The sequence below is a fragment of the Diceros bicornis genome, chromosome 2 (genome assembly GCF_020826845.1).
Source record: "Diceros bicornis minor isolate mBicDic1 chromosome 2, mDicBic1.mat.cur, whole genome shotgun sequence".
NCBI classification, from domain to species: Eukaryota; Metazoa; Chordata; class Mammalia; order Perissodactyla; family Rhinocerotidae; genus Diceros; species Diceros bicornis.
Genome location: NC_080741.1, coordinates 82,664,275 through 82,676,657, shown reverse-complemented (window position 1 = coordinate 82,676,657; position 12,383 = coordinate 82,664,275). Strand labels below are relative to the sequence as shown.

Here is a 12,383-nt window from a genome sequence, read left to right as displayed (position 1 = left end):
TCTTGGAGACGGTGGTGGGTGGTGACCTAGACTGAAGAGTGAGGTGATGGGAGCCCTAAGGCCCCCTTTTCCTCTGCAGTGCCTTCCAGGAGCCATAATTTGTATTCACAAGCATCAACCCAGCACTCATTGGCTATGCCCAGAGGGAAGGGATGAATCAGGCAGGCAACTTGACAGCTTCATCAGGCCTTTTTCAGATGGAAGGTTGGGGTGTGGGGAGAGGACAGTTGTATTGGGAATCTACTGCTGCCACCTCCCCCCAGCTCATAGCCAAACCCTCTCCATAGTAGCCCAGCCAGTGGGAGTGGGGGAGGAGATAGGGAGACATCAAACAAGGCCCTTCCATCAGCTACCCCAGGTCCCAATCCCCAGAGGTGCATCATCTTTGATCCTTGATCCTTTATTCTTTAATTCAATAGCTGAAGGTGCTCCCGTAGAGACCCAGAAACAGGGCAGAAGCATGAATAGTGGTCTAAGGGGTGTGGAACAGAGGAAAACATTCACTGACCATGGCCCACCCAGTTGGCTGGCATCAAGGGCTCCTGGTTTGAGGAGACAGCCCCCATGGCTCACCAGGTCAGCCTTATCCTCAAGCAGCTGCCACCTGAGTGCAGCTCTTGCCAGGCACTGAATCTCTGGTGGTCCTTAACCACCCCCATCTTAGAGACAGGGAAATGGCAGCCCAGACAGGTGAAGATACTTGCCCAAGGTCCCACAGCTAGTGAATGCAAGAAGAGATTTTTAAAGCCAGGTTTGATTAGATTTGTCCTACAAGACAACCACCTTGAGACCAGGGAAAGCAGATGGCTTTCTACATAGAGGCCGCCAAGAATTGGAACCCCCTGCAACATAGAGACTTGCCACATTCATCATTCCTGCTAAATTCTGGAATGTGTGTGACAGCAGCATTAGGGATGAGAATAAGACATGGTCTGCTACCTGTGGAAGTCCCTAGTATCTGACAAAGCAGCGCTTCCTTGTTTCTAGATGGAGAAACTTGGTACGGTTCAGGCAGTCTGAAAATCAAAGAGACAGCTGCCCAGGAGACAGCAAGCCACATGCCACAGTCTGGTGCCTGCCCTATGCTTCCACAGGGTCATGCTGGGGCCTTCAGTCAGCGCAATCCCTCTGAGGTCAGCCTGGCTCCACAAATTTCTTCTATTGTTCAAAATTTAGGGTAGAGTTTCTTTTCTAGTTTTAGCAGTTTGTGGGAAAACAAGTGCTAAATACCAGAGTGTTGAGGCGAAGGGAAAGGAAGGATGCTGAGTAGAAGAGGCTGGGTAGGATGAGGCACTCCTGGGGCTGGCAACACAGGGTTTCTTATGCCCCAACCCCACTCCCCCAGGGCTATCAGAGACTCACACTGCCAATGAGAAAATGACAGGCAGATGGAATGCGGTTACAGAGAGGTTCCCAGCAAGGACTCTTGGTCCCCAAGGCTAGCCCCCTTCCTGTACCTCCCCAGTGCCCAGCAGATAGTACCACCAGGCAAGAACCATGCTTAGACTAGCCAGGGGACAGCTGTGGGATGGAGTAGGCAGCACAGACAGCAACAAGGTGCATGATCCCAGGCGACATAAAGCCATCTCGGCAAGAAGCCATAGGCTCTAAATGAATCTTCCTACTTGAGGGTTTTGTCCAAGAAAAGGCTGCAAAGCAACCATTCAGCTCCTGGGTTTGAGAACAAGGGGCTGCACTAAGCAGAGAGGTGGCTCATAAGTGCCAGTCTGGATTAGCTGGTTAGAGAGGACACCCAAAGATGTAAGGAAACAGTCACCAGAAAGAAGCATCTGCACCTCCCTAGTAAAAGAAGGAAGGAAAACCTTTAAGTCAGCCTCAGTACATAGGTAACTCAACCAGCTTTAATATGACCCCACACTCTTCTGCCCCCAACCCTTACTCAAGCACAAACAGAGCAGCAAAAAGAGAGGTCTGACCTTCACCTCCTCCAATCCCCTACCTACAGGCCTGGAGGGAACATGGGGCCAAGCTCTCCTCACACTGGAGAACTGTGGAGCTGACAATGCTTCCAAGGCCATCTGCCCACATCTGTGGGGCTCAGAGGGCTCCAGTCTCTGCCGAGGAGGTTGGCTTCTTGGCAACATTGTGCTCCCTTAGATGGATATGGCCTAGGCCCCTCTTCACAGCACCAAGAGAGGTGCAACTCCCACTGTTCCCCACCTCCTGCCAGATACTCGCTGTGGGCTGACCCAGGCAGGTGTCTTTTAGCTAGTCCTTTTTGGAAGGTGGTACAAGAATACCCATACAAGCAGAGCTGGCCCAACCCACACAGCAGAGGCAAGAAGAAACAGGTCTGGCCTGGCCTTTTACCTAGCTGCCCAGTGCCCTGACACAGCCCATAAGCCCTCAGATATGTGACTGATAAGGACAGGTTCTTAGCCACAGCTACAGTTTACTGAGCATTTGTGGAAAGGATGAGTATTTACTATGTGCCAGGTACTTTGCTCCATTATCTATTTAAATCCAAACTTATGGAGGCCAGGATCACCACTCCCGCTTTAAAGATGGGATGAAAAAACTGAGCTCAGAAGGGAAGTGATTTTTCCAAGTCACACAACTAGGAATGGCAAAGCTGAGACAAACCCAGGTCTGACCAAAGCCCCTGCTAGCCCCATAATATACTGATCTTCCTTCCTGATAAGGGGTGGTAGAGGACTCAGGGATTGGTTCAGGGATGGGCACATAACTTCCAAGTAGAACAAAGCACAGAGCTTCTGATCACTGGATGTGAGAAAGGAAGCAGATGGAGTGGCTGGCCACCATTAGGGAAGCTGGCCAGAAGACAAAGCTAGCATGTGGAAGGAGGCAAGAGGAAAACTACAGGGAAATGGAGTCGGAGCCTTGATCAGCCTGTGCCTGAAGGCCATATTTTCCACTGGACTTCTCCACATGAACTAATAGTTTTCCTTTATTGTTTAACCCCATTTGAGGGGCCAGCCCCATGGCTTAGTGGTTAAGTGAGTGCGCTCCGCTACTGGCGGCCCGGGTTCAGATCCCGGGCACGCACCGACGCACTGCTTCTCCAGCCATGCTGAGGCCACATCCCACATACAGCAACTAGAAGGATGTGCAACTATGACATGCAACTATCTATTGGGGCTTTGGGGAAAAAAAGGAGGATTAGCATGGATGTTAGCTCAGGGCTGATCTTCCTCACAAAAAAAAAAAAAAACCCATTTGAGATGGGTTTTCTGTTACTTGCAGCTGAAAGCACCTGAACCGATGGCTGACACAGAAGGCTTGAAGGTACACAGCTAGGAAGGACCTAAGAGTTGCCCATCTAAGCCTCTGATTATACAGATGAGAAAACAAAAACCCAAAGCCATCAAGTGACATGCCTGAAGTCATGTAGGAAATGAATGTTTGAGCCAAGACCTAGAATCCTAGACTTTGAGGGGGGCCTGAATGTCACCTAACCTACACTTACCCCCCGCCAACCCCCAAGTCTCCAGATGATCGTCCCACAGCCTCTGCCCAAGTGAACACCTCCAGGAATGGGGCCTTAGGGAAGAATCCTTCAGTTCAACAAGGGTCTTAACTCACAGAGCAACTGACTTCAGAGAAGGCTAAGACAGGATTTACCACATTTGGAAAAAACAATCACTTTCCCCCAGCCTGGCCTTAAAACGTGTGTGTGCACGCGTGCGTGCATGCGTGCGTGCGTGACTCAACCAGGGACCTATGCATTCCTGCAGCAGCACAAGGAGAAGTCTTTTGAGGCTCCAAGTTTTCCCTTCTGGGTCTCAAGCTGGCAGTGCCTTTAGGCTTCTCACCACTCATCCCTGGTCTGGAGCAGGGGCCCCATGCAAGAACACACCAAACATGGGGTAGGAACCCTATGTGCTGCAGAAGCCAGCTAGTTTCTTAGCTTCATTAAACACACCCTGGGACAGAGCTCACTGCTTATAATAAGCAGTTAATAGGTGGCAGAAGAGCAGTTAACTGGGCAGCAGAGATTGGTTCCCATGTTGCTACTTAGCTATTCAAGCAGGATGCTGCGTGTCCCTCAGCCAAGTTCATCTGCTCTTCAGGCAGCTTGGCTTCAAGCTGGGCTCACTGTTGGCACCATCCCTGCTCAGGCATGGACAGTACTGCGCTAGCACCCCTACCCCTAAAGCTGTCTGACTCTCGAGTAGAGACTAGGAGCACATGGAGGTGGGCAGCTTACTACCCAGGGCTCCGAAGCACGTGAGCTCGGAGCACTGGTCTTCCTAGCCCCCAGCCCTGTAGCTGATGAGAGATTTAACAATGTCCAGAAATGCAGCTCAATCAGAAGCTGCTGCAGCAGCAGTAATGATGCAAAAAGGCCCCCGGTCTTCCCAGTGAGAGGCATGGGGTTGGGGCTGGATATGAATCAGCACCCTACAGAACTTTCTTCCCAATAGACACCTAATTCTTAACTTTGAACAAAACTTCACTGATTTCTTTCACAGGGAAGTCCTGCTTTAAGAGAGCTGCTTGTGGAATTTGTGAATTTGGAGCATATGAAACCCAGAGAATTCACATTATGAGGGGAATTTTGGCTGTCACAGATAGCTTTACTAAAGGGTTTCTTTCCATACAGTTCTCTCTACTGCATTAAAAGCTGACTGGCTATTGTTACCTAAGAGAGGCAGGGAAGCTAATGACAGGATCCCTCAGGCACTTTAAGATAAAAGAGACTAAATTAATTTTAATATTAATGGAAATATATAATTACAATGCTCTGAATCTGAATAGTCTTTCAAAACCTCTGGCAAACAGGCATCCAATCCAGAACTTTGTTGTCTGGCCAGCCCAGCCTGGCTGCGAGCAGGCATTCCCAGAATGGACCGCAGAGCCATCAAACACCTCACAGTGGCCCACCCCACGCCTCTCCAAGGCCTTGTGCCCCACTTTGGTCCACCTATCCCAGCCGTAACCAGCGCATGGCACACAGGGCTGCGAGGCCAGGACACCCCCAACCCTCCCTAGCCTCCGGAGGGAGGGGTATTGGTGGCCATCCTGGACCAGCGTAAGAGTCCAAGCCACCCAATGCAGGTAGAGAACCACCAGTAAGACTGAGGGAAACTATCACAAGATTGGAAAGTAGGATCTTTCCGCAGGAAGAACGGAATGATAAAAAACTGGGGTGTGGGCAGAGGTGATGGAGGGCTCAGCAGGGAGGCCCCCAGCAGCTGGGCAGTTAAGATCAGGTAGGACCCAGAGGACAAGAAGAATCTTCTGTTTCCCTCCCAGTTGTCCAGCACTGCTGCACAGGCAGAAAAGGAGGCAGGGACAATGAGCAAGAGCTCCAGCCTAGAATAGTGAGGGTCATGCTGTGTCGCTGTAACCCTGAGGAAAGCAGGCATGCAGACAAGGGTGGCACGGCCGTGGGCACACGCAGAGGATATGAGTGAGCACAGGCACATGGGCTTGTCTGCCCGGCACCACCTCTGCTCAGCCACCTCCACCAAACCTCCTGTGGGGTCAGAAGGGTTGTGGTCTTTGTTTAATAGACTCGGCCATGGCAGTGGCAGACATGTCAGCGCTCCGAGTTGAAGGGCTCATCTTCAGAGGTGAGCGCACAGGACCCCCTGGACAGTGCAGTCCGGAGCTCCTACTTGCCTACAGCTGATCTGCTCTGCCCACGTGGGAGGGTGCTCTTCCTCGTCTTTCTCCATTGCCTGCTTTTCCCCAGAGAGAAAAACCAGAGGATGGTGATGGGAGGAGGGTTCCAGAAGTTCTGGGTCTTTCATTGTAATATGCTTGTGACTCTGGGGCTCAGTTTCCTTCTTGGTAATAGGCCGGTTACAAGAAAAGACCTGAAACTTCTGAAGCAGCACACAACAGAGCGGTGCTTGAATCTGGGGTGGACTCCAATGTCCATGCTCCTTTTGCTAACAGCCCCTTTCTCCCTGGAATTTATTAAGGACCTCTTAAGTCCTACACTGCTTTGTTCTCTCCAAAAGAGACAGACATTCTCAAGGCTTTAGAAAACAAAGCAATTCACAGATTCTTTCCCTGGGGGTATGACATGGAAAAAGTGGTATGGAGTCAGCTAGGAAATACTTTCCCCAAATGCCAGACATCCCTCAATCCTAAACCCCTACCCCAGTGCTCAGCTTTAATCTCATCTAGGAAACATCATTCCTGCAGCACATTCCAGCCACACCTGTCCATTGTGGCGGAGCTGCTCCCTTTCCAGCTGTACAGTCTCCTGAGGTTTGCAACTCACCACACACATCTAGCCTAGCTCCCTAATGTCTGTTCTCCTCACTGCCCCGCCAATTCACATGTGGAATGTGAGGTCCAGAAGGGACTCAGAGGATAGAGATCTATCTCTTTAATCAGAATGTGAGGTCCATAGAGGGCTGAGACCTGCTAAAGGCAACAGGTAGAGGCAGCCCTGACTCCCTGCCCATCACTTCAACAACCACCATACTTTCTGGATCCCCCATCTGCCAGGACTCTGGGAAGAGGCTCAAACCACTCTACAAACCAGCTCTTGCTCTGTACCCAAACATTAACCCATCCTCCATATAGTGGATGGGCCTGCAAGCTTGTTGATTCCCTCTGGCCTCCTGGGTATACTGCCCACCAGGCCGCAGGCCAAGGAACTCTGTCCTAAGACACCACCTGAGGCACCAGCTCAGGTGCTGGAATCCAACTCTCCAGCTTTATCAAGAGGCAGGGGCTAGCCACCTCCACCATTAGGGGCTTTGGAGCTCCTCACCTGGGTTTGGGGACCTCCAGGGGACTGCTACCCATCCTGAAAAAGTTGTCAGAATGGTTCGAGGACGAGGAACTGGAAGACCTGGCTTCCACCAGCCCCTGGTGGGAAGGCAGGCGGTCCTCCAAGAGCTGTGACCGATTCCAGAACATACTCTGTGGAGAGGATGAGTGGCTCTTCCTCCTGCAGTGGAAAGAGGAGGGCTGTTGGCCAAGGGGCCATCTCAGGCAAGCCCTATGCCCACTTTTACCGAATCTCAGGGCTCAGTCTTTACTTCCACTGGGAAAATGCCACATGGGAGGGTTGGCCATGGGCAGCAAGAGCCAGGTCTTCACGGAGAGACTGTGGCATCCAGATAACACTGGCCTACTTGCCTCAGAGCACATGCTGGAAAAAGGATTCTTAACTAACAGTTCAGTAACTGCTCCTCTCTCGAAATGTTATACAAAGTCTTGAGCCATTTGTCTAGGGAGAAAATCATCAGGTTCTCAGATTTCATCAGATTCTCAAAGGAGTTGACCCTCAAATAAGTTCCTAATTCTCAATCATCATTTTGTATTCACCACTTGTTTTCTTCTTTTTTTTAAACTGGCCCCCCACCACCCAGGCAAATGATACAAGGGAGCTCTCCCAGGGAGTTCCCTTTAACACCAGCCTCTCCTCACCCCGCCCTGTCTGTCCAGCCCTGTAGCTTCTTCCTTCATCCCACAGGGAGCCCCATCCCATAGGTGGCCCCTTTAGGCCCACCACGGGCAGTGCCCCTCACCAACCAGATGGCTGGCCTCCAAGGCCCAGTAGAGACAGCAGGGCACGGAGCTATGCTCTCAGCCCTACTGTCGGGGGCCCCTTTTGTTCCTGGGTCTCCCTGGAGCTGGTGGCCCTGGGCCACAGCTGTGAGCAAGCTTAGTTCCAGCCTGGCCCCTCACCAAGCTGCCTGAGTCTGTGTTCCTGCTGGAACCAGGTCCACGGCCTCATAGGTGAAGCTCCCGGTGGCTCCTGGGGAGCTCTCCATGACCAGAGAGAAGTCGCTGCCAAGGCTGGTGGTGCTGCCACGGTCCTTTCGTCCTGAAAGAAGCCAGTGCCATTGATCAGCATGTTACCTTCTCTCACCACTAGTCCCCCACCTCTTCCACACCATATAGTTAGAAAGAGAAGCTTCTAGAACAAACAACTGCTGTGTGGTCTATACTCAGAAAGATGTGCAGAGGCAGGGAAATATGCAGGGGCCCGAGACTCACTCAGCATGCAGATATCTTCCAGGGTGAACCCTGCATCTCGGGCTGGCAAACTCTTCCCTCTGTAAAGAGAACGCAGAACAGTGAATTCTAGATTGGGCTGGGATCTCCTTTGTCCCTCCCATGCTGCCAGCCCAGGAAAGAAGCTCCAACTCACTGTCAACTCATGGAGACAGGTCCTACCTAGAGCATTGCAAAATGCCAGGCCCACTCCTGGGAAGTCAGCAAAGCCTGCCTCCTCCCTGTCAGCTTGGCCCCTTAAGAGTTCAAGTCTGGCTCAACACACTAGGAGCCTGGATTTAGAAGGCAAGGGAACTCAGAAAAGTCACCAACTCTCACAGAGGTTCTAAGGCAATTGCCAGGCACACTTCTATGTTTCCCAGGCTGGAAGCAGACTCTGCTCCATGGTGGTAGGCTGTACAGTGGTGCAGACATACCTCTGCAGTAGCCCAGGGAGGGCAGCAACTGCTGTAGGCAGGAGAATTGGCTGCCTCAGGGGGGCGTGGGGAGTTGGGAGTCCTCCTGTCCTTGGGATGGCTTTTCCCTGCAGCAATGTACCCTGCTCTCCTACTCACCAGAGACCACTCATCTGTCCCCAAAGCCTTTCTGTTAGTATGACTGCAGGCTGACCCCAGTCCTGCCTCACGTGCAGAAGAGCCTCTTCACCCACTGGCACTCAACAGGGACCCTCTACACTGGCCTTAGAGGGAAGGCAGGGACACAGGAGGCCAGCCTGCCAACTGTGCAGGGAGCAGGGCAGGGATAAGATGGCAAGCAAGACCCTGGCTGCCCTAGAGTGGCTCTTTCCAGAGGGCCTTGGTCCCAGAATGAGACAGCAGCCCTCTCCTTACCTCTGTGTCTTCAGAGCAGAGAACTCCTCAGAGATGATATGCTTCAAAAAATTGAAGCAGAAGAAGAAAATCTGAAGTAGAGACCAAAAAGCAGCACATATGAGAAGACAGCTTTCTCCAGGGAGAAAAGTCTAGGTGCCAGAACTCCCAGGAGAGGGCAACTAGCCACCCTGGTCAACCCCTTACTGGACAGCAGCCCTGCTTTGGGGCTACTGGGTATTCTGGTCTATAAATGGTATGGGTGGCAGAGAGGGCTTAGCAGGCTTGGCAGACACACTTGGGCTGGGGCAACAAAGAAAGGGACTGTGTTTTCTTCCTGGGAATGCGAGAGGGTAAGCTAGCAATTTTGCAAACCATCTTCAAATTCAACACTCATGTTCTCAAGCTACTTAAAAGAATGATGAGGACAGCAGCTTCTCCCCTCGGCCTCTCCTAAGAACCTTAGGGAGAGAGGCTAACAGGGAAGGACAGCTAGGAGAGATGATTTGGAGGCAAGGAGATTCACGGACATAGCAGGAACACAATGGAAGCGAAAGGAATCAGATTTTGCAGTAGGGATGCCGAGAAATAGTGGTTCAGAAGAACTGGGGCTGAGAGGCAGCAACTCTCTGGCCCAGGACTGCACTGCTTAGATGCTGTGAGGGCAGGTCTGAGTCTGAGATGGGCACAGGCAGGAGGAGGCTCCTGACCTCTAGCCGCATCCCCACCCCTGTGAGGAAATTCTCTCTTCTCCCTTCCAGCCAGCGCCCTAGTCCAATGGGCCTCCATGAAGTACACACAAGGCACAGTCTCTATAGTTTTTAAACCAACTCCCCAGTGATTCTGAAAGGTGTGGTCCATCAACCCCTCACTGGGAGAAATACCCACATGTATCCCAGAGCCCCATAAGATTTCCTCAAATAAAGAAAAACAGGAGGGTGCCCAGGTCAGGTCAGTATGAAAATGTTGTTACATAAAATTAAATAGGTGCCTTTACCACACACGTTTTAGTCTTTAATATGCTAATGTGCTCCATAAACCTCAAAGTCAGGAGCGGGGTACAGAGTGCTGTTTAATAGGCCTCGTCTTTTTGTTTTTATTTTTTAAAGCATCAGTGTATTGAGTGTCTGGTGGGGGTAAGAGAAAAGCCTACACTGAAGACCAACAGCTGAAAAGACCCTCTTGTTTATCCTGAGATGGCCAGACTTTGAATCCAGACCCCAGTGGGCTCTGCCTCAACCTCTGCCCAGAGTCTCTTGAAGGCAGAATCGGGCCTGCTTTGGGGGTGAGGGAGATGGCGTGGAGGGAAGAATGTCCTAGAGCCCCAGCGAGTCTCAAAACGAGAGGCCGCAAAGGGGCTTTACGTGCTGATTTCAACGCCAAAGTCAGCGCCTCAGACAGAGTTCAGGGAGGCCTCTGAGGAACAGGCTTATGAGCTCTGCAACCCTGGCAGATGCGATAAGTGCTATGAAGAAGAGATTTGGAAGGGGAGAGGAGCAGCTGAGAGGGAGGAACAAAAGAAGGAAGCGTAAGATAAGATGCCCGTGAAGAGGGCAGCCTCAGGAGGGTGAGAAAGATGCTTCAGGAAAATAAGTGGGGGCAAGGGGACAGAAGAAAAAGAACTAACGCCATGTGACAGTTCCCACGCTGGGCATCTGGACTCATTCTCTTCATGAGGCAGCACGACTGACACCAGGAGATTCAAGGTTAATCACATTACCCAAGGCCACCCAGGTAATAAGCAGGACAACTAGGGTTCAAACTCAGGTCTGACTTCGGGTGTGTGCAGGGATAACAGGCCAGAAAACAGGCATGCCAAAGAGGCAAAGACTGCGAAAAGCAGCAAAAAGGATGGGAGTGGAGAGGGTTGAGGGGAGGAGGAAGAAGGGACAGCAAGATAGGAAGGGGACCCTGGAGCCTGGTCAGGCGCTGGGCTGGTGGTGAGGAGTGGAGCAGGACCCTGCTTGCACGGACGGCCCTGGGGCTTACAAGTTGCTGAGTGGGTGTGATGAGAGCAGAAGACAGAAAGAGCTTCTGGGTTTCAGCTGTAAGGATGAGGGGCATGGAAAAGGACTTGTAAATTGGTTCCAGAGCTGAGCGCGGAAAGCAGGGTCATCCCTAAGAAGGATGGCAGCAAAAGGAAGGGCGAGAGGACTGACATGAAGGTCACAGGCAGCCATATGGGCAAGTGTTATCTCCACCATGCAGGAGAGGAACCGAGGCTTAGATGGGGGCTATTGTGCTGGTACTTTTCCCACCATGCTACCTGATCCCACCAGGCAAGGAACTGTCCCTGAAGTGTGGACACCAAACAGACTGTCATCCTGTCCCTCTTGTGAGTAAAAGAGCCTGAGCTTGTGGAGCCCTGGCATGCGCTTGCAGACTGCGAGCAATACCCACCTCCTCTCCTTTGCTGAGCCGATCTACCAACATGTGCCTGAAATAAGAAGGTAAAGAGGTCAAAGTGAGCAGTGCCAAGAGGGCAAAGGGGGACCGAAGTCACAGGAACAGACCATGGTTTTGGCAGCACAGCCTCAGGTGGGGCCTGACCAGCACCCTCAGTCTTTCCCAAGGGGGTGGGATTGTCCTCACCTCTGGCCTGTCACAGGAGCCATCACACCCACGTACACACAGAAATGCAGTTCCCAAGACACAGCCCCCACCACACAACGTGACATTCCCTAAAGGCTTACCCAAAAAGGAACCAGTCGTAGGCCACGGTTAGGTAGAGAATCTCAGCAGGCTTCAGGGACATGTGGATGAGCCCATCCTGGAGGAGACCAGGGAGATGTGCCAAGATCAGAAAGATGCCCCCCATGACAAAACCTCCTCCCCATCCGAGGAGCTGAACCACAACCACAGACCCAGTGACAACAAGGCTGCCCACAGTCCCAGGAACACAACACACGGCTCTGAACACTTGGGGTCCCTCCCTCCAAATTTTCTCTACTTTCTGGAGACAGTCCTGATGCTCCCAAAGGGTAGATCATGGTAGGGGCCTCTGAATGCTCCTTGACCCCATGGCTCAGCCCATCCATACTCACAGCCCACAAGGAAAGGCGCAGGAGAGAGATGAAGAGGGGGGTCCGATCCCAGCCTGAGATACAGTGCACCAGCAGCCCACTGTCATCTACTCAGGAACCATGGAACAGGAAGCCCAAAAGAGAAGCAAACATGGGCTGATGAACAGGGGACATGCTACCACCCTGGCTTGGTATGAGAGAGCCAGGCCACCCCTAGTCTCCCTCTTCCCAGTGGGCCTCCAGCCTACTCCCAGAAGGGGTGGGTGGTGGGCACCTGCCTTTGTCTGCAGCCATCTCTTCTTTCTTCTGGTTACAGGTCTTGGTGTACCTCTGGGGATGCAGTACCACTTGGACAATCCACTCTGCCCAGGCCATTTTGGGGGGCTAACCTGCATGTCTTTGCCCAGCATTTCTCAGTGGGGTACCACAGGTATTTTTTTGGGGAAAATAATCCTTCACCTTGCAGGGTTGTCCCAGGAATTGCAGGACATTTAGGATCCTTGGCTAATACCCACCAAATGCTAGTAGCCCTCCCCCAGTTCCTACAACACTCAACACTCCAGAAGCCTCCTTGAGGGGTGGT

General features: G+C 52.0%; 1 protein-coding gene across 6 annotated transcripts in view; it reads right to left on the bottom strand.

Moving 5' to 3' along the window:
* MTMR14 (myotubularin related protein 14) overlaps positions 1-12,383 on the bottom strand; it is a 46,262-nt gene that overhangs the window by 4,452 nt on the left and 29,427 nt on the right. For 5 of the 6 annotated variants that reach the window (XM_058564190.1, XM_058564208.1, XM_058564201.1 and 2 more), the window contains 7 exons: positions 11,822-11,907; positions 11,471-11,547; positions 11,178-11,214; positions 8,799-8,869; positions 7,951-8,009; positions 7,639-7,777; positions 6,716-6,895 (listed from right to left, as the gene is read on the bottom strand). In XM_058564190.1, the coding sequence (XP_058420173.1) occupies positions 6,716-6,895; positions 7,639-7,777; positions 7,951-8,009; positions 8,799-8,869; positions 11,178-11,214; positions 11,471-11,547; positions 11,822-11,907 (649 nt within the window). The remainder of the gene's footprint in view (positions 1-6,715; positions 6,896-7,638; positions 7,778-7,950; positions 8,010-8,798; positions 8,870-11,177; positions 11,215-11,470; positions 11,548-11,821; positions 11,908-12,383) is intronic. The other variant, XM_058564228.1, reaches the window with a different exon arrangement.